This window comes from Leucoraja erinacea, chromosome 24, assembly GCF_028641065.1.
Source record: "Leucoraja erinacea ecotype New England chromosome 24, Leri_hhj_1, whole genome shotgun sequence".
NCBI classification, from domain to species: Eukaryota; Metazoa; Chordata; class Chondrichthyes; order Rajiformes; family Rajidae; genus Leucoraja; species Leucoraja erinaceus.
Genome location: NC_073400.1, coordinates 26,238,724 through 26,261,307, shown reverse-complemented (window position 1 = coordinate 26,261,307; position 22,584 = coordinate 26,238,724). Strand labels below are relative to the sequence as shown.

The following is a 22,584-nucleotide window of genomic DNA, read 5'->3' as shown; positions in this document are numbered from 1 at the left end:
CCTTCTCCCCCTGACTCCACTATCTTTAAGAGCCCTATCTAGCTCTCTCTTGAAAGTGTCCAGAGAACCGGCTTCCACCGTCCTCTGAGGCAGAGAATTCCACAGACTCACAACTCTCTGTGTGAAAAAGTGTTTCCTCATCTCCGTTCTAAATGGCTTACCCCTTATTCTTAAACTGTGGCCCCTGGCTCTGGACTCCCCCAACATCGGGAACATGTTTCCTGCCTCCAGCGTGTCCAATCCCTTAATAATCTTACATGTTTCAATGAGATCCCCTCTCATCTTTCTAAACTCCTGAGTGTACACGCACAGCCGCTCCATTTTCTCAGCATATGACAGTCCCGCCATTCTGGGAATTAACCTTGTGAACATACGCTGCACTCCCTTAATAGCAAGGATGTCCTTCCTCAAATTTGGAGACCAAAACTGCACACAGTACTCCAGGTGTGGTCTCACTAGGGATCTGTACAACTGCAGAAGGACCTCTTTGCTCCTATGCTTAACTCCTCTTGTTATGAAGGCCAACATGCCATTTGCCTTCTTCACTGCCTGCTGTACCTGCATGCTTATTTTTATTGACTGATGATCAAGGACCCCCAGATCCTGTTGTACTTCCCCTTTTCCCAACTTGACACCATTTAGATAATAATCTGCCTTCCTGTTTTTGCTACCAAAGTGGATAACCTCACATTTATCCACAATGAACTGCATCTACCATGCATCTGCCCACTCACCCAACCTGTCCAAGTCACCCTGCATTCTCATAGCATCCTCCTCACAGTTCACACTGTCACCCAGCTTTGTGTCATCTGCAAATTTGCTCATGTTACTTTGAATCCCTTCATCCAAATCATAGATGTATATTGTAAATAGCTGCAGTCCCAGCACCGAGCCTTGCGGTACCTCACTAGTCACTGTCTGCCATTCTGAAAGGGGCTCAGCGGGACAGGGAGAAAGAGACGTTTCGGGTCAAGACTCTTCTTCAGACTGAGAATCAGCTGGAGAGGGAAACGAGATACAGAGAGAGATGGAACAAATGAATGAAAGATAGACAAAAAGGCAATGATGATCAAGGAAAGGTGGAGCCCACAATGGTCCATTGTTGGTAGCAGGCTAGGTGATAACATGTTATACAGGCAGTGAAACTCAATGACAGTGAAACTAGTACATTGACTAGGGTGGGGGGGAAATGGAGATAGAGGGGATGCAAGGGTTACTTGACCGTACCACCTTAAGTCACTGCCACATTTCTTATCATAATCAGTGAAGTCTTTAATGTCCTTTCTAATATTTGTCTCTCACAGTGTCACTGAAGCACATTATCTAGGTCGTTATCACATTCCCTTATGTAGGAGCTTGTGGTGCAGGCATTGGCTAGCAGTCTTTTCACATTATGGCAGTGATTACTCTTCCAAAAGCACTTCAGTGTAAAATGCCTCGGGGTTATTTTCGATACATAACTTCAGAGAGCAGGGCAAGGAAAACAAGAGCAGGAACTCTGTCATTGCAGGAAGACTGAAGGGAAATGAGATGAGTAAGGAGGAACTGCAGATGCTAGTTTCAACTGAAGATAGACACAAAGAGCTGGAGTAACTCAGCGGGACAGGCAGCATCTCTGGAGAGAAGGAATGCGGTGACGTTTCGGGATGGAGCAGGAAGCAAATACCAGGGACTGCAGCATCCGTTAGGAGGGCAACACGGTTCCAATCCAGCTTCATGCCATTCCCATGTATCTGAAATCCTATATTGGTCTATAAGAAGGTGCAAAACAGAAGAGAACTCAACTTCTCCTCACCTGTACAAAGAAATGGTCCCGATTCGAAACGTCACCCAGCATTTTTCTCCAGAGATGCTGCTTGACTTGCTGAGTCACTCTGGCACTTGTATCTATCTACCTATCACTCACCAGGCATTGTCCTGCCCCTCCGCTCTTCCAGTTGTCTCCCGCCCACCACCGCAATCAGTCTGAAGAAGGGTCCCGACGTGAAACGTCACCTATCCATGTTCGTCGGAGATGCTGCCTGGCCCGCTGAGTTACTCCAACACATTGTGTCTTGTTCTCTCTCTTCCTCAGTTCCGACAATGGATCCCAGAGCCTAAATTGTGAACTAAAACACAAAGCGCTGGAGTAACTCCATGGGTCAGGCTGCAACTGGGTCTATTTAAAAAAACAAAACATGGTTAGGCAACGTTTAAGGTTGGGACCCTTCTTCAGACTCTGAAGAGTAGAGTCTGAAGAAGGATGGCGACTCAAAACGTCTCCTGGGATGCTGCCTTGACATCTGTTTTGTAAAACGCCACCTGCTGTTCCTTAGATAGACACAAGGAACTGGAGTAACTCAGTGGGACAGGCGGCATCTCTGGAGAGAAGGAATGGGTGGCGTTTCGGGTCGAGACCCTTCTTCAGGCTGGTTAGGGATAAGGGAAACGAGAGATATAGACGATGATGTGGAGAGATAGAGAACAATGAGTGAAAGATATGCAAAGGAAGCAATGCAAAGGAAGCAGGCCATTGTTAGCTGTTAGTAGGGTGAAAATGAGAATCTAGTGCAAGTTGGGTGGGGGAGGGATAGAGAGAGGGGGAATGCCGGGGCTACCTGAAGTGAGAGAAATCAATATTCATACATGAATATTGATTCTGAAGTCTGAAGAAGGGTCTCAACTCGAAACATCGCCCATTCCTTCTCGCCTGAGATGCTGCCTCACCTGCTGAGTTACTCCAGCGTTTTGTGTCTAACTTCAATATTCATACCACTGGATTGCTGACTGTGTAGCACGCAACGAAAGCTTATCATTGTGCCTTGGTACACGTGCCAATAAAATACACTCCTTGTGTCTACAAAGACAGGCCAGCACACTGGCCAAGTTCCAATAAGGGATTCTTAATCTGAACATCAGCTCTCTTCCATCTCAACCCAACACAGCCAACCCTCATGCCCAGCACGTGTGGTGTGGGAGCAGTGGGCGGTAAGGTGTAAAGTTGTGACATTTCAATGCTCAACAAATGACAACCTGCAAATCATCCTTTCATTCTTCTCGAAAATTAACTTAATAGCTTTTTATTTAACACTTACAGATTTTGTGCTAATTGAGCTGAGCTTCACCTGTGGTGAGAAATAGAAAGTCAACACTGCAACTGCTGGAGTAAAGGGCCTGTCCCACTTCCACGACCAAATTCACCACCTCTGCCGAGTTTGCCCTTGATTCATACTCACAGAATGGTCGTCATGAGGCCGTAGGAGGTCGTAGGTAGGTCGTAGCAGGCCGTGATGCTGGTCGTAGGTACTCGTGGCATCAAGTAGGTCGGGGCGTTTTTCTAGCCTGATGAAAAATGTCCACAAGTGAAAAAGGTTGTGAATTAGGTTGTGAAAGTGGGACTGGCCCTTGATTCAGCGGGTCAGGCAGCATCTCTGGAGAACAGGAATAGATGACGTTTCGGGTCGAAACCTGAAGAAGGGTCTTGACCCGAAACATCACCTATTCCTTTTCTCCAGAGATGTTTTCTGGCCCGTCGAGTTACTCCAGCATTTTTCAACATCTATCATTTGTATAAACCAGCATCTGCAGTTCCTTCCTACTCATTTTGTCAATACTCCACCATTCGATTGAAGCATTTAGTTTAGTTTAGTTTAATTTATTGTCATGTGTGCCGAGGTACAGTTAAAAGCTTTTGTTGCGTGTTATCCAGTCAGCGGAAAGACAATACATGAATACAATTGAGTCATTCACAGTGTACAGATTTATTCACACAGAGAGTTGTGAGAATTGTGGAATTCTCTGCCTCAGAGGGTGGTGGAGGCCAGTTCTTTGGATACTTTCAAGAGAGAGCTAGATAGGGCTCTTGAAGATAGCGGAGTCAGGGGATATGGGGAGAAGGCAGGAACGGGGTACTGATTGGGGATGATCAGCCATGATCACATTGAATGGTGGTGCTAGCTCGAAGGGCCGAATGGCCTACTCCTGCCACTATTGTCTATTGTCTACTGTCTATTGTCTATGATACGGGAATAACCTTTCGTGCAAGGTAAAGTCAGTGAAGTCCAATCAAAGATAGTCGGAGGGTCACCAATCAGGTAGATAGCAGTTCAGGACTAGATATTGAGATGGTGAAACAAGTGAGTGCTGAATCTTGAGCAAAACACAACGTGCTGGGGTCAGGCAGCATCTGTGGATGGAATGGACAGATGACGTTTCGGGTCGGGAACCTTCTTGCAGTCTGAAGTAGGGTCCCAACATGAAAAGTCATCTGTCCATTCCCTCCACAGATGCTGCCTGACCCGCTGAGTTACTTCAGCACGTTGTGTTTTGCAGAAGATTTCAGTCAGCTGGAAGTGAAAGCCTTTATATTAGCACGCCGGCAGATATAATGCTTATTGGATACAATCACTGGGTCAACTATTATAAGATGAGGGTGGTGAATCTGTGGAATTCATTGCCAGAGATGGCTGTGGAGGCCAAATCACTGGGTGTTTTTAAAGCGAAGATTGACGGATTCTTGATTAATAAGGGTGTCAATGGTTACGGGGAGAAGGCAGGAGAATGGGGTTGAGAGGGAAAGATAGATCAGCCATGATTGAATGGTGGAGTAGACACGATGGGCAGATTAGCCCAATCATGCTCCTATAAATTCTGAACTTACTGTGAATAGGACTTTGCATTAAGAGCAGCACGGTGGCACGGCTGGTAAAGCTGCTAACTCACTGCGTCAGAGATCCAGGTTCGATCCTGACCTCGGGTGCTGTCCGTGTGGTGTTTGCAAGTTCTCCCTGGGACTGCATGGGTTTCTTGTGGGTGCTCCAGTTTCCTCCCGAATCCCAAAGACATGCCGGTTTGAGGTAAATTGGCCCTCTGTAAATTGCCCCTAGTGTGTAGAAAGTGTTTGCGGAAATGGGATAATGCAGAACCAGCGTGATCGAGAGTCAGCGTGGACCCGCTAAGTTCCTCCAGGTGATTTGACATTTGGAGTACATTTCCCCCTGTGGGAGAATCGAGATTGAAGATAGACACAAAATACTGGAGTAACTCAATGGGTCAGGCAGCATTTCTGGAGAAAAGGAATAGGTGACGTTTGGGGTCGAGACTCTCTGTCCTGGGCCTCCTCCATTGTCAGAGTGATGCTGAACGCAAATTGGAGAAACATCATCTCATATTTTGCTTGGGCAACCTACAATCCAGGTGTATAAATATTGATATCTCTAACCCCTGCATTCCCTCTCCCTCTATCCCTCCCCTACCCAAGTCCCACCTAGCCACAGTTAACAAGGGCCTGTTATCGTTTACCCTTTATCATTATTACTTTTTTGCATATCTTTCATTCAATTGTTCTATATCTCTCTACATCATCATCAAAACCTCTCGTTTCCCTTTTCCCATGTCTTTCAGTCCGGAGAAGGGTCTCGACCCGAAACGTCACCCATTCCTTCTCTCCAGAGATGCTGCCTGTCCCGTTACTCCAGCATTTTGTGTCTATCTTCGGTGCAAACCGGCCTCCTTCCCACACAATCGGTGGCTTTTTTTAAAATAAGCGATTGTGTTGAGGTGACATATTGTCCTTCATTTTCTCTCTCCCTTCCCCTGGATTGTGTAGAAAGTGGATATGGAAGTGAGATAATGTAGAACCAGTGTGAATGGGTGGTCGATGGTCAGCGTAGTCCAGCTGAGTTCCTCCAGCAGTTTGTGTTTTGCGTAAGATACTGAGGTGATTTGACATTTGGAGGACACTTGTCCCCACGGCAGGCAGAGGTTTAAGATGTAGTTGAAGGGACGGTTGCTATGGATAGACAGAAATGCCTATCGAGGACTGGATAATCGAGGAACAGAGGACATAGGTTGCAGGTGAAGGGGAAAAGATTTAATAGGAATCTGAGGGGTAACTTTTTCACACAAAGGGTGGTGGGTGTATGGAACAGGCTGCCAGAGGAGGTAGTTGAGGCTAGGACTATCCCAACATTTAAGAAACAGTTAGACAGGTGCATGGGTAGGCCAGGTTTGGAGGGATATGGATCAAACACGGGAAGGTGGGACTAGTTTTTTTAGTTTCGAGATAGAGCGCGGAAACAGGCCCTTCGGCCCACCGGGTCCGCGCCGACCAGCGATCCCCACACATTAACACCATCCTACACCCACCAGGGACAATGTTTACATTTACCAAGCCAATTAACCTACAAACCTGTACGTCTTTGGAGCGTGGGAGGAAACCGGGAGGATCTCGGAGAAATCCCACGCAGGTTACGGGGAGAACGTACAAACTCCATACAGAGAGCACCCGTAGTCGGGATCTCCGGCGCTGCATTCGCTGTAAGGCAGCAACTCTACCGCTGTGCTACCGTAACCGCCACTGTGACCGGGTGTATGGAACAGGCTGCCAGAGGAGGTAGTTGAGGCTGGCGCTACCCTAACATTTAAGAAACAGTTAGACAGGTGCATGGATGGGACAGGTTTGGAGGGATATGGACCAAACGCGGGAAGGTGGGACCAGTGCAGACGGGACTTGTTGGCCGGTGCGGGTATGTTGGGCTGAAGGGCCTGTTTCCACACTCTATGATTCTCCAACTCGATGTGGATTTGAGGCATTAGTCAGACCAGTCTTGAACTTATTAAAAGGCGAAGCAAGCTCACGAGGCCCAGAGACCTATTCCTGCTCCAATTCCTAATGCTGCTGTGGACATCATTACCACACACTGGCCACTGGGGTACAATGTGCCAGACTGAGAGAGAACAAACCTTCTTTATGATCAGACCTGCCACCCACACCAAAGTGTCCATTATTTGACATATAAATCAAAACTAACCTTTGAATAGATTCTAGCCTGTTACATTCCCAGCTGTCAGCTGCTCTAAACATAACTCTCTAAACCTTAATTAAATTCCAGTTTGTAATTCACTTTTGGACATTTCCAATTTTTGGTTTAACTGAATGACTCAATTCTATTGCAACCCAGAACTCACAGCCAGGTCTCAGTGATTCCATAATATACCAGTTAAAGTTGAGGTTTACTATTGTCATGTGTGCCGAGGTACAGCGAAAAGCTTTGTCTTGCATGGAACACAATCAAATCAGATGATACTGTACGAATGAATGAATATCACTTTATTGTGCCTAGGGACAGTGAAATGCTTTGTTTAGCATGCAATCTAGGCAGTACGCAAGGCGGCCAAGTGTTGCGAGCAAAGTCACAAAAGTACCAAACAGTCCTGTACATGTTATAAGGTAGACAAAAATGCTGGAGAAACTCAGCGGCTGAGGCAGCATCTATGGAGCGAAGGAAGAAGTTCTTTGAAGAAGTTCTCCTCCTCTCAGTTCTTTCTTGTACATGTCATGTCATAACTGATAGGAGCAGAATTAGGCCATTCGGCCAATCAAGTCTACGCCACCATTCAATCATGGCTGATCTATCTCTCCCTCCTAAACCCATTCTCCTGCCTTCTCCCCATAACCCTTGACACTCGTACTAATCAAGAATCTATCTATCTCTGCCTTAAAAATATCCACTGGCTTGACCTCCCCAGCCTTCTGCGGCAAAGAATTCCACAGATCCACCACTCTCTGACTAAAGAAATTCCTCCTCATCTCCTTCTTAAAGGTACGTCCTTTAATTCTGAGGCTACGACTTCTAGTCCTAGACTCTCCCATGAGTGGAAACATCCTCTCTACACCCACTCTACCCAAGCCTTTCACTCTTTGGTGTGTGTGTTATCCCAAAGACGTGCAGATTTGTAGGTTAATCGACCTTTGTAAATTGTTCCTAGTGTGTAGGAGTTGACGAGGAAGTGAGATAATTAGTGTAAATGGGTGATCGATGGTCGGCGTGGACTCGGTGGGCCAAAGGACCTGTTTCCGTGCTGCATCGCTTAACTAAACTATATTTAATGTAGTCTCTAAATGCCTCTATTTACCGTTCCCTTACTCTTTCACCTTCCTTCTCACTAAAAGCCCTGTCCCACGGTACGAGTTCATTCCAAGAGCTCTCCCGAGTTTAAAATAAATCAAACTCGTGGTAAGCACGGAGAATGAACGTAGCGGTTACGTCGGAGCTCGGGGACGTCTCTTAGCGGCTCGTAACGCTAACGGCAGGTACTCGGGAAGATTCGCTAACGGCAGGTAAGCACGGGAAGACTCGTGAAGATTTTTCAACATGTTGAAAAATGTCCACGAGAGCCCCGAGTTCCGACGAGCGGCCATTACCGTAAATGTCCGAGTTCGAATCAGGGCAAACTCGGGAGAGCTCTTGGAATGAACTCGTACAGTGGGACAGGGGTTTAACTCCAGTTACTCTTATAATTTTGTTTTCCCTTTCACATTATCACACATTAGTTGTCCATCTTGATCTTTACCGGCTACCCAAACTAATGTTGACAAGATGATTAGCTGGTCTTCAAACTCCATGGGGTAGTTTCAAAATGGCCCATTCCTTCCCTCTGGAAATGTTGAGTTACTCCAGCATTTCGTGTCTATGTTGGGTTTAATCCAGCACCTGCGGTTCCTTCCTACACTGTCCATGGTAATTTATTTTATTTTATTTTTTTAGTTCATGCAGCACGGAAACAGGCCCTTCAGCCCATCGAGTCCGAACCGCCCAGTGATCCCGCACATTAATACCATCTGACACACACAAACATAAACATTTTACATTTCTACCAAGCCACTTAACCTGCAAACCTGTACGTCTTTTGGAGTGTGGGAGGAAACCGGAGCAGTCGGAGAAAACCCACGCAGGTCACGGGGAGAACGTACAAACTCCGTACAGGCAGGCGCCCGCGGTCAGGATCGAACCCGGATCTCTGGCGCTGTAAGGCAACAACTCTACTGCTGTGTCACCATACGCCCAATACTGAACTAGCAGCAATGTGAATACTCAAGGGTGAATTTTCATGCTCATTCTTCTGTTTATCAACCATAACATTTGGCAAACGAGCTGTGGAAACTCTCCAAAGTGTCTATGCTACACTTTTGGCACCAGGCCGCACGCCTACCTGCTCTCCCTTAGTTACCTACTAGGAGGTTAATGGTGCTGACAATTTACTCCACGGTTGTCTGGCAACAGAAACAAGAGAGGTGGAGATACTCTCAGGACTGCAAATGTAAAGTTATGAAAGAAGACTCAAAGTGTTGGAGTAACTCAATGGATCAGGCAGAATCTCTGGAGAAACATAGAAAATAGGTGCAGCAGTAGGCCATTCGGCCCTTCGAGCCTGCACCGCCATTCAATATGATCATGGCTGATCATCCAACTCAGTATCCCTTACCTGCCTTCTCTCCATACTTGGGCCACACCTAACTCCCTCTTAAATATAGCCAATGAAATGGCCTGAACTACCTTCTGTGGCACAGAATTCCACAGATTCACCACTCTCTGTGTGAAAAATGTTTTTCTCATCTTGGTCCTAAAAGACTTCCCCCTTATCCTTAAACTGTGACCCCTTGTTCTGGACTTCCCCAACACCAGGAACAATCTTCCTGCATCTAGCCTGTCCAACCCCTTAAGAATTTTGTAAGTTTCTATAAGATCCCCACTCAATCTTCTAAATTCTAGCGAGTGCAAGCCGAGTCTATCCAGTCTTTCTTAATATGAAAGTCCTGATTTCCCAGGATATTCCAGAAAGACACAAAATGCTGGAGTAACTCAGCAGGACAGGCAACATCTCCGGATAGGAGGGATTGGTGATGTTTCTGGTTGAGACCCTTCTTCAGACTCAAGGAGAATATCTCTGGAGAACATGGATAGGTATTGTTTCTGGTTAGAAGCCCTTCTTCAGAATGATTGTAGTGGGGGGGGGGGGGGGGGGGGAGAAGGCAGGGGGTTATATGGGGGAGGAAGGGAGAGGGGGAGGATTATATCGACCACATGGTCAGCACCCGAGGTCAGGATCAAACCTTGGGTTTCATGGAGAAAGTAGTTTATGCCCAGCTGAAACTCTTCCTGGATGAGCACAACATCCGGGAGGTCTTTCAGTCTGGTTTCAAGGCTATGCATAGCACAGAGTCGGCTTTGCTAAGGGTCTCTAATGACATCCTCCTGGCAAACGACTCCGGTAATTATGTGGTTCTTGTCTTGCTGGACCTATCTGCTGCCTTCGACACTGTGGACCATGGAATATTAATTTCCCGATTACAGCAACAAGTGGGCATCTGTGGCAGTGCCCTGGGATGGTTCAGGTCCTATCTGACAGATAGAACCATGCGTGTAAGCCTTGGTGGCTTTGAATCCTCCTCTGCTCCCTTGGCATATGGGGTTCCACAGGGCTCAATTTTAGGGCCCCTGCTTTTCTCCCTTTATCTACTTCCACTGGGCTCAATTTTAAGAAGGCATGGCATCTCCTTTCACTTTTACGCGGATGATAGCCAGTTGTATATGCCACTCAGGAAAGAAGATAATTATTCCCTAAAATCACTTCTGTCTTGTCTTGAGGACATTAAGTCCTGGATGGCCTTTAACTTTCTGGGACTTAACGAAAAAAAGACAGAAGTGATTTTGTTCGGCCCTAATGGCTGCCGTGAACCTCCCTCTGTTGACTTGGGTCCACTTGCAGTGTTCGTAAAGCCAACAGTTTTAAACCTGGGTTTTATGATGGACGGTGATTTTAAATTAGATAAACAAATAGGCGCAGTGGTTAAGTCCAGCTTCTTTCACCTAAGGAAGCTGGCAAAGGTGAAGCCCATTCTCGAGCGGCAGCATTTTGAAACAGTAATTCACGCCTTTATTTCATCTCGGCTGGATTACTGTAATGCACTCTACACTGGAGTCTCACGAGCTTCGTTGGCTCGTCTCCAGTTGGTCCAACATGCTGCCGCTCGCCTTTTAACCGGAACTCGAAAGAGGGAGCACATTACGCCAATTTTGGCCTCCCTTCACTGGCTCCCAGTGCACTTTCGAGTTCATTTTAAAATTCTTTTATTTGTTTTTAAATCATTGAATGGCCTCGACCCGCCTTACCTCTCTGAGCTGCTCCACCTATATGCTCCTACCCGGTGCCTCAGGTCAGCGGATCAGCTGCTCCTTGAGGTACCAAGGTCTAAGTGGAAGCTCAGAGGGGATAGAGCCTTTTCTGTTGCTGCCCCGGCACTCTGGAACACCTTGCCGCTGCAGATCAGACAGGCCCCTTCACTGTCCATCTTTAAATCCTCCCTAAAAACTCACTTTTATTCACTGGCTTTCGACACTGGCTGAGACATTGTTCCTGTTTTAGTGCTTTTAATGTCTTTTAATTTTTTACTGTTTTTATAGTCCTGTCGTCTTAATGGTTTTAGTAGTTTGTAATAACTTTTTGTTGATTTCCCATGTACAGCACTTTGTGGTAACTGATGTTGTCTAAAAGCGCTTTATAAATAAAGTTATTATTATTATTATTATTATTATTATTCCAGCGCACTCTACCAGTGGTGCCAATGTGTCACCCCACAATACCATCTTATCATCTAATCTTAACATGTTGGTACTTTGATTGCCAAAATGCCCATTATTGCAGTCAATTCCACTTAATACTACTAAAACATGGCATATAACAACAGACCTTTCATTAAACAGCCAGGATCTACATAAAGTTTCAGATTAATTTCTATTCCTTTGTAGTTTAGTTTAGTTTAGTTTAATTTAGAGATACAGCCTGGAAACAGGACCTTCGGCCCATCGAGTCCGCACAGAACAGCGATCCCCACACATTAACACTACACACAGTAGGGACAATTTTACATTACAGACAATCACCTGTAGCCAGGATCGAACCCGGGTCTCTGGCGCTGTAAGGCAGTAGCTCTACCGCTGCGCCACCGTGCCAACCCCAAGTACGAGCCTCTTTCTGCAAAAAAGTGGAAAATATCAATTTCACCCATTTCCTTCACTCACATGCATATCCATTCCCTCCGCAGAGGCTGCCGGACCCGCTGAGTTAATCCAGCACTTTACGTTCTACGCAGGATTCCAGCACCTTCGTGTCTACATTAATAAACGTTTCTTTCACGCCTTAGATAAAATATATGAGCTGTCTTTGAAAATAGATTTCCACAGCTAACAGTTTATTCATTTGATGATCACTCATACAACACGGTCAGTCCTTCACTGTCATATGTTTGTGAGTGGATTTATATCCATGGCGACCTGTATGACAACTTATAGAAATTGAAGGTGTACATTTTGATAAAATATTTGCAATAAATAGAATAAATAAGAAGAATTGTTTGTATCCAAGAGTGAGTTACGGTATACTAAGCCCAGTCCATCACACAGACCACCACTGACTCCATCTACACTTCACGAAAAAATGTCCCGACCCGAAACGTCACCTATCCATTTCCACCAGAGACGCTGCCTGACCCGCTGAGTTAATCCATCATTTTATGTCCATCTCCTGCCAACTGTACACTGTGGACGGCTCGATTGTACTCATGAATAGTCTTTACGCTGACTGGATAGCACGCAACAAAAAAGGAGAGAGAAGTGGGTAGAAGGGGAGAGAAGGGGGGAGAGAAAGAATGGAGACATTTTTAAGAAGCCAGACAACTTTTAATAAGCCAGAGATACACAGCTGTGAAGTTTAGCGGGCATTTAGCATGACCGGTCGGTTTACCTTGGTTCTGAAAACTCGTGCTTACGTTTTTTCCCCCCAATGAGTCAATTAAAATGCCTGGTCAGCAAAGGCTACCTCGACTACCTAGAACGACATGGCGACCTCACTACCACTGTGACTACGAGTTCAAAAGTATCGATTTTCTCCATGCCGACCAATTTTTGCTTGCAGAAAAATTTTCAGCTTGAAAAATTTTCTTCGACCAAACTGTGCGGGAACTCCTCTCGACCATGAAGGAGACTTACCAGTGAGACTACGACCACGTGTCGACCATGCTGCGAGCTTGTGGCGAGCGCAAACTCTCCTACACTCGCAAATAAGGTCGCCATAGTGGGACAGGCCCTTTACTCCAGGTTTTTGTGTTTATCTTGGGTTTAAACCAGCATCTGCAGTTCTTTCCTACGCTGTTGACGTGTGTTCTGTTTCAATGCTCTGGCCAAACAATAGAAACCTGGGGACTTGCTGGCAAGTCTATTTGTTATTAAGTTAGAGTGTCACTGGGATTGAACTCTACGTTAAAAAAAAAATCAATCTTGCCAACAGAACAAGTGTGTTCCCCACAGTTCAGGACTGGGCCAATATTTAACCATTCTTTATTCAAACAAACAGAAAATGTGCATTGAGAAGCAGCTCCACCCAAGACCGCAAGAAATCGCAGGGAATTGAGGACGCTGCCCAGGCTATCGTGCAAACCAACCTCCCTTCCCTTGACTCCATCTACACTTCACGCTGCCGCGGAAAGGCCAGCTGTGTAATCAAGGACAAGTCTCACACCGGTCACTCCCTCTCCTCCCCTCTCCCATCAGGCAAAAGGTACAGAAGTGTGGAAAACGCACACCTCCAGATTGAGGGGCAGTTTCTTCCCAGCTGTTATCAGGCAACTGAACCATCCTACCATCAACTTGAGAGACGTCCTGAACTACCATCTATCTCATTGGAGATCCTTGGACTATCTTTAATCGGACTTTACTGGACTTTATCTTGCACTAATTGTTATTCCCTTTATCCGGTATTTGTACACTGTGTGTGGACAGCTCAATTGTAATCATGTATCGTCATTCCACTGACTGGATAGCGCACAACAAAAAGCTTTTCACTGTTCCATGGTACACGTGACAATAAACTAAACTAAACTGCACTAAACAGATCTTTGGGGAAAACACAAAGTGCTGGAGGAGCTCAGTAGGTCAGACAACACTTGGAGCAGTGGTGCGGAGGTTGAGCTGCTGCCTCCCAGCGCTAGAGACCCTGGTTTAATCCTGACCTTGGGTACTCTCTGCGTGGAGTTTGCACAATTTCCCTGTGACCGCATGGGTTTCCTCCAGGTGCTCCGGTTTCCTCCCACAACCCAAACAAGTGCAGGTTTGTAGGTTAATCTGTAAATAACATAGAACATAGTACGGGTGTCGGGGGTTATGGGGAGAAGGCAGGAGAATGGGGTTAGGAGGGAGAGATAGATCAGTTATGATTGAATGGTGGAGTAGACTTGATGGGCCGAATGGCCTAATTCTACTCCTTGTACTTACACATTAAGACTTCTTCTTCTTCTTGCTTACGGCGTGCACAGCCTAAAGTTGTAGGACAACAGAGAAGCTGCCTGTCCCGCTGAGTTACTCCAGCATTTTGGTGTCTATCTTCAGTGCAAACCAGCATCTGCAGTTCCTTCTTACACAATGTGAAATATTGATTGAATGAAGTTTGTACATCACCACCAGTGGGTCCCAGGATCTGACTAGCAGGAAGGGAGGTGAAATAAGAAGATTTGCACATATTGGTATGTGTTTGTGATAGGAGTGTCACATTCTTAATTAAATTTATTTTAGATGCTGTGATAGATCACATGTTAATGGAAGGGATTTTATTAAAGAGATTTTAAGGAGCTTGATATTTTTATATTATGTTCATACATAATGTTCACAATGAACATATATATGTTCATGCTTATATATATTCAATAGACAATAGACAATAGGTGCAGAGTAGACCATTCGGCCCTTTGAGCCAGCACCGCCATTCAATGTGATCATGGCTGATCATCCCCAATCAATTCCCCGTTCCTGCCTTCTCCCCATATCCCCTGACTCCACTATCTTTAGGAGCTCAATCCAGCTCTCTCTTGAAAATATCCAGAGAACGGGCCTCCACCTCCTAAGGCAGAGAATTCCACAGACTCACAGCTCTCTGGTGAAAAAGTGTTTCCTCGTCTCTGTTCTAAATGGCTTACCCCTTGTTCAAAGGTTCCAAAGGTTTCTTTATTAGTCACATACACCTAGGTGTAGTGAAATTCTTGTTGCCAATGCAGCACATAAAAAAAAGAATACAAACATGACAATAATAAAGAACTTTAACATAAAAAACATCCCCGCACAATGGATTCCATTATGAGGGAAGGCACGAAGTGAAGTCACATCCCCATGTCCACCCATAGTCGGGCCTATTGAGGCCTCCGCAGTCGCCGCTACGGAGGCCCGATGTTACAGGCTGTTCTCGCCGGGTGATGGTGCACCGGCGTCGGGAGAATCCTCTCAGCGGCATGGGACACCTGGAACGGCCGCCTCCGCGCCTCGAGACCGCGGCTTCCGAAGCCAACAAGGCCGCGCCAGATGGAGCTCCACCACTGGCGATCTCAGCGAGAGATCGATGTTCTACTCTGCGGTCTTCAGCTCACCGGAGCTCCAGCGCGGCGACCCGGGCAAGGCATTGCTCGCTCAGCTCCACGATAGCGCTCCAGCGCTGTGCCGCTGCCGAAACCGAGGTTCTGGGCGGTCCCCTCAGGAAACGCCGCTCCGGACCCGCTGGTAGGCCGCGGGGACGGGTCAACGGTGCAGCCTGGATAAAAGCTGCCTCTCCGACCAGGAAGGGACCCTGAAAGGTAGTTTCCCCCTTCGCCCCCACTCCCCACATAAAAAAGACTAGAGCTCCAGAACAAAAAACACTTTAACTAACTAAAAAAATAAAAAAAAAAAAAAAAAACGGACAGCTGCAGGCTGGGCAGCCATACCATACAGGACGGTGCCCCCTCCTAGAAGTACATATATGTACGAGACATTGGTGAGACCGCATTTAGAACATTGGGTTCAATTCCGGGCAGCATACCATCAGAAAGATATTGTCAGAAAGGGTTAGAAAGCTAGCAAGGGTTCAGAGAATATTTACGAGGATGTTGCCAGGATTCGAGGGTGTGAGCTATAGGGAGAGGTTGAGTAGGCTATTCTTTGTAGCGCAGGAAGATGAGGGGTGATCTAATAGAGATGTACAAAATTAGGAGAGGAATAGATTAGGTAGATGTACAGTCTCTTGCCTAGAGTATGGGGAATTGAGGACCAGAGGACATAGGATCAAGGTGAAGGGGAAAAGATTTAATAGGTATCCGAGGGGTAGCTTTTTCACACAAAGGGCAGTGGGTGAATGGAGCAAGCTGCCAGAGGAGGTAGTTGAGGCTGTGACTATCCCGTTGTTTAAGAAACAGTTCGACAGGTACATGGATAGGACAGGTTTAGAGGGATATGGACCAAGCGCAGGCAAGTGGGACAAGTGTAGCTGGGACATATCAGCCGGTGTGGGCAAGTTGGGCTGAAGGAGCTGTTTCCACACTGTATCACTCTATGACTCTATATAACATCTTGTAAATGAACAGTTTGCCACAATCAATCAGTTACAGTTGTGATGTTGAGAAGGACACAAAATGCTGGAGTAACTCAGCAGGACAGGCAGCATTTCTGCAGAGAAGGAATGGGTGACGTTTCGGGTCGAGATCCTTCTTCATCTGAGAAGGGTCTGGACCAAAAAACATCACTTATTCCTTCTCTTCAGAGAAACTGTCTGCTCCACTGAATTACTCCAGCATTTTGTGTCTATCTTCAGAAGAGAGTTGGCGCTCTGTCGAGAGCCCTTTATGATTAACGGTTTTTATCCTGCCGTGTCGGAGTGTCTGATAAACCTTTATTTGCAATCGGCACATACAATTCCCCCCCTCCCTCTCACACGCTGCTAAAAATAGCTACTTGATAAAAATTGCTTGCTTGAATTCCCTGTTCAATTTTGAGTTGCTGCCTGCATCTGTTCCTTGTGTTCGCTTGTGCAAGTACAAACATTTTCTGTGACTAATTTGTGTTGTATTCCCTTCAGTCTGGGCAGAGCCAGACTATTGATACTAGTGGTCTTGTTATAAACCATCACCCTCACCCATCCTCAATCAACATGGTGCATTGACTTCCAGTGACCCAGGCAATGCAGGGTCGTGACAAACAGCATTGATTTAGTTTAGATTAGAGGTACAGAGAGAAACCAGGCCCTTCGGCCCACCAAGTCCAATCCCCGCACACTAACACCATCCTACACACGCTAGGGACAATTTTACATTTGCAAATGGCGGCACGGTGGCGCAGCGGTAGAGTTGCTGCCTTACAGCCCATCCAGCGCCAGAGACCCGGTTCGATCCTGACTACGGGCTCTGTCTGTGTGGAGTTTGTATGTTCTCCCCGTGATCACGTGGGTTTTTATCCGAGTTCTTCGGTTTCCTCCCGCACTCCAAAGACGTACAGGTTTGTAGGTTGATTGGCTTGGTATAAATGTAATTTGTCCCTAGTGTGTGTAGGGTAGTGTTAGTGTGCGGGGATCGCTGGTCCATGTGGACTCAGTGGGCCGAAGGGCCTGTTTCCACGCTGTATCTCGAAACTAAACTAAACTGAACTATACTAAGTCGGTTAACCTGCAAACCTGCACGTCTTTTGAGTGTGGGAGGAAACTGGAGCACACGGACAAAAACCCATGCAGGACACGGGGAGAACGTGCAAACTCCACACAGACAGCACCCGAAGCCGGGTCTCCAGCGCTGTAAGGCAGCAACTCTACGGCTGCGCCACCGTGCCGCCCATTGTGCGCGTGTAGTTCCGCTGTGCAGGACTTTCCTTCTGAAATGATGCCAGGTCTGGTACGGTATCACGGAGCATTGGCAACGTCTATCATTGTGGAGGAGGGGGCTTGAATACACAGTATTGCCAAGCACCCTAGTCAGAGTGGTAAAGTGGCAGAAACTGACGTTAATAAACCTGTAGAAAGGGCTCTGTACCGTACTGGGTTCAATGGTTCAATGGTTCTCACTGGTTTCATTACTCCCAATTCCCACAACGTGCTTTTCACTGTACCTCGGTACATGTGACAATGAACTAAATTAAAAAGTGCAGGAATTGTAATGCAAAGTAACTCCGCTTACTTAATGCAGTCTGTGTAGGATAGTGTTAATGTGCGGGGATCACTGGGACCCGATGGGCCGAAGGGCCTGTTTCTGCGCTGTATCTCTAAACTAAACTAAAAATGTGGACAGTGATGTAGAGAGATAGCTAACAATGGCCTGTTTCTTTGCCTTTTTTTTGCATATGTTTAATTCATTTCTTCTATAACAATCTCTCGTTTCCCTTTCCCCTGACTAGTCTGAAGAAAGGTCTTGACCCGAAAAGTCACCGTTCTTTCTCTCCAGAGATGCTGCCTGTCCCACTGAGTGACTCCAGCATTTTGTATCTAGCTTAAGACATACAGGTTGGTGCCAGACAGTGGCGACTCATTGTGCCGCCTCAGAAGAAATCTACTAACCTTACACTACAATCATTGCACTCTTGTACTTATGTATTATTGTGCTGGTTTAGTATATATTCTACTGGATTGTATGCAAAGCAAAGAATCTAAGTCCAGTGGTAATAAAGTACCATTGAATCCCCTGCAGACTAACACTATCCAACCCACACTAGGGACAGTTTACAAGTTTAACAAGCCAATTAACCTACAAACCTGTACGTCTTCGGAGTATGTGGGAGGAAACCGGAGCACCCGTGGAAAATCCACGCAGGTCACGGAGAGATCGTACAAACTCCGTACAGACAAGCACCCATACTCAGGATTGAACCCGGGTCTCTGGCGCTGTGAGGCAGCAACTCTACCGCTGCGCCACCGTGCTGCTTACTCTCTGAACTAATCTGCAGAATCATGCATGCAGTCTCTGGCATCTTCTGCATCTTGATGTGATGCCACAAACAGGATCTGAAGAAGGGTCTCGAGCTGAAACGTCACCTATACCTTCTCTCCAGAGATGCTGCCTGTCCCGCTGTGTTACTCCAGCTTTTTGTGTCTGTCTTCTGAATCGGAGTATTGTGGGCACATCAGGGACTGGAACCCAGATTATTTTGACCCTTCAGCCCAGTACTGCATTGTTGGAAGATATCTTATTTGGATCAGTCAGAGAAAACAAACCCACAGAAATGCAATGTAGACAAAAATGCTGGAGAAACTCAGCGGGTGAGGCAGCATCTATGGAGCGAGGGAAATAGGCAACGTTTCAGGCCGAAACCCTTCTTCAGACAATGCAATTCTGTCTTCACGCTATTGGGTTTGATGGCCTGCTGAAGATGTGCAGCTCAGATCACAAGATGCAGTAGATTGACACAAGATGCTGGAGTAACTCAGCGGGACAGGCAGCATCTCTGGAGAAGAAGGGTCTCGACCCGACACGTCACCCATTCCTTCTCTCCACAGATGCTGCTCATCCCGCTGAGTTACTCCAGCATTTGCATCTGCAGTTCCTTCCTGCACATTTCATCTAGATCCTTACCATGGTTTCTCAACTGATATAAATACACATTTCCTGAAGAGAACACGGATAATTTAATGAACAGAGGGATATTAGTTCAGAGGGATATTGATGCAAATGATGGGTAACGGAAGGAAGGTATTTGCTGCTGCGCTAGACTGGTTTCTGACTAATCATGTGGTAAGAACAGACTAGAGAGCAGATGTCCTCATGTAATATTCATTGTACTTACATATTGTTAACTAAGCATTAGATAACATCTTGATGGCTTTGGGCAGTTTATTGCAATTACCAACCCCTCACCTTGTTTTTGTCAGACTTTGACAGGAATGTTCTAGAGGGTTCTGGAAAACACAAAGCAATTAGTTACTGACGGACAAAGATGAGATGTTTTGGTGAGCGTCGCAATAAGTTGGAAGAATTTGGAAAATAAATCACCAAGCAGCTCATCGTAAAGCTGTGGGATTGTTCCCCATTTGCCATTTTTTGGCTTTAGAGACAGAGTGTGGATTAACCTCAAAACATGCATTTGCATGCTTTGCAAAACAAGGCCTGTGCCCTTAGCCCGAACAATCCCCATACACTAACGCTATCCGATACGCATTAAGGCCAATTTACATTTATACCAAGCAAATTAACCTACAAACCTGTACGTCTTTGTAGTGAAGGAGGAAACTGGAGCACCCGGAGAAAATCCCACGCAGGTCACGGGGACAACGTACTAACTCCGTACAGTCAGCACCTGTAGTCAGAATTGAACCCGGGTCTCTGGCGCTGTGAGGCAGCAACACTGCCACTGCACCACTGTGCCGATACTTCCTAAAACCCTCCTATTTGTCCCATTAACCCATCTATCCAACGTCCCTTTAAAGGGAATATTCAACGTGCTTCCAACAGCCTCTCCGAAATCAACGTAGATCCCGGTGAAATGAAAGTTCTCTTCAAGTCAAGGACTCAGGGCGGCACGGTGGCGCAGCGATAGAGTTGCTGCCTTACAGTACTCCCGGATCGATCCTGACTACGGGTGCTGCCTCTGAGGAGTTTGGACATTCTCCCCTTGACCATCTGGGTTTTCCCCAAGATCTTTGCTCCCCTCCCACATTCTAAAGACGTACAAGTTTGTAGGTTAATTGTCTTGGTATAAGTGTAAATTGTCCCTAGTGTGTGTAGGATAGTGTAAGTGTTGGGGGGTCGCCAGTCGGCGTGGACTAGATGGGCCGAAGGGTCTGCATCTCTAACCTAAACTAAAATAAGGCAGAAAGAAATAGTTCCAAGAAAGATGTTTTTTCATTGGCGTAGCTGGAAAAATTCTATTCCATTAGCATCGACAGGGAGATTTGACAGGTAATTTCAACATGCCCATTGAGAAAAAACCTTAATTTGCACCTCTGACAGGTGATATATATTTGTTATTATCTTGTATGTGGGACAAGTCTTCTTTCTTCTGTTTGACAGAGGTTTTATTTTGTATTCTTACAATGTCAAATAGAAAAACTAATGATTCTGACGAACAGCACACTTGCTTCTCTGTAAGGAAAAGAAAGATGTTCTCTTGCAAACACTGCTTCAGTAAAAGCCCCATTTCAACAAGTATTGAGAGGGTTTTACATTTATTTAAAACATTACCTGTGAGTTTTTTCCTCGGTTAAATCTCAAATAAAACCCATTCATTCTCGATGGCAGGTGCCTAGTGTTGAGTGTCAATTAGATTCCTAGTTACCCAGGTAACAAGGGTGGCACGCCGGCGCAGCAGTTGAATTGCTGCCTTACAGCGCCAGAGACCCGGGTTCGATCCTGACCACGGGCGCTGCCTGCACAGAGTTTGTACGTTCTCCCTGTGACCGCGTGGGTTTCCTCCGGGTGCTCCATTTTCCTCCCGCTCTCCAAAGACGTGCATGTTTTGAGGTTAATTAGCGACTGTACATTTTAGTTTAGTTTCGAGATTGCCCCAGTGTGTCGGATAGAACTAGTAATTTGTGCAGGAGTCAGGGGTTGTGGGGAGAATGCAGGAGAATGGGGTTAGGAGGGAGAGATAGATCAGCCATGATTGAATGGCGGAGTAGATTTGATGGGCCGAATGGCCTAACTCTGCTCCTATCACTTATGAACTAGCGTACGGATGGTGGCTGGTGTGGACTTGTTGAGCAAATAACAACTGATGGGCCTGTTTCTGCACTGTATCTCTAAAAAAGATCTCTAAACTAAACTAAGCAAGGAGGATAATGCCCGTGTAAAGGTGATCGCTGGTCGGCGCAGACTCGGTGGGCCGAAGGGGCCTGTTTCCACTCTATCATGAAACTAAAATGAAATAAACTCTCTCCAATTTGGAACATATAAGATTATTAAGGGCTTAGACACGCTAGAGGCAGGAAACATGTTCCCAATGTTGGGGGAGTCCAGAACCAGGGGCCAAAGTTTAAGAATAAGGAGTAAGCCATTTAGAACGGAGATGAGGAAACAATTTTTCTCACAGAGAGTGATGAGTCAGTGGAATTCTCTGCCTCAGAGGGTGGTGGAAGCAGGTTCTCTGGATGCTTTCAAGAGAGAGCTAGATAGGGCTCCTAAAAAGCAGGGGATATGGGGATATGGCAGGAACGGGGTACTGATTGGGGATGATCAGCCAAGATCACATTGAATGGCGGTAGGCCATTTGGCCATCGAAGGGCCAAATGGCCTACTCCTGCACCTATTGTCTATTGTCTATTGTCTATCGTCTAATGTGTTAGAAACCTGACAGCTGATTTTAGACACCATCTAATTGATAGAATGAGCATCCCATTATCAGAAAATGGAATAAACATTTTACACAAAAACCCGTTCCATCTACCAGGAAAAGAAGAGTTAGTTTGCTGAACAGTCTTTCATGACCTCAGAACGTCCCAGAGTAATTCACAGCCATTAAAATACCATTAAGATGCAGACAGTGTCCTAATGCATGAAATATAACTGCTATGCTCTGCATTCTGACTCTAGGCTCCTTTCCATTCATTTAACCTCCTCCACAGGGCAGATTTTTAATAACTGATCCTATATCCCCACAATTATTATCAAGCCATGCCTCAGAATATCTAACCAGGTATCCCAGGTGCTCAGCAATCCTCAGTACATTATCTAGAGCGTAGGAAGACCGACGAGATGGAGGGGGCCATAGAGAATGGGAGGACAACGCCCAGCAGAGTGATACCATCAGGACCGTCGAGAGCCTAGGGGGACTATCGCGAGAGTAGGGGGATCCCAGTTCACAGACCCACCAGCCACCGGCCACTTTTGCAGCTTGAGGAATCTGGAGTGTGTGAGGCTGCAGCCCCTGTTCCAATATCCAAAGGGGCTGATCCATGCATTCTAGCTGGACTTCACACCCACCATCCTCATCTTTGGACACCCTGTGCGTAGGGGAGAGGGTAGGGCTGAAGATGCCCTGGTTGGGTTGCTCCTGG

The 22,584-nt window shown here is 46.3% G+C and overlaps 1 protein-coding gene across 1 annotated transcript; it reads left to right on the top strand.

Annotated features, from left to right (window-relative positions):
• Positions 1 to 9,892: 9,892 nt before the first annotated feature.
• LOC129709027 (uncharacterized) lies at positions 9,893 to 11,325 on the top strand. Its single transcript, XM_055655141.1, has 2 exons — positions 9,893 to 10,412; positions 10,452 to 11,325. Exons 1-2 carry the CDS (start codon positions 9,969 to 9,971, stop codon positions 11,166 to 11,168), a joined length of 1,161 nt encoding a protein of 386 aa, XP_055511116.1. The 5' UTR covers positions 9,893 to 9,968; the 3' UTR covers positions 11,169 to 11,325.
• The last annotated feature ends 11,259 nt before the right edge of the window (positions 11,326 to 22,584 follow it).

What these genes read in the sequence shown, in the direction of transcription:
- LOC129709027 (XM_055655141.1), top strand. Translation starts at nt 9,969, where the DNA reads ATGCATAGCACAGAGTCGGCTTTGCTAAGGGTCTCTAATGACATCCTC. An exon ending in TTCTGTCTTGTCTTGAGGAC is followed by an intron (nt 10,413 to 10,451) that starts ATTAAGTCCTGG and finishes CTGGGACTTAAC; the next exon opens with GAAAAAAAGACAGAAGTGAT.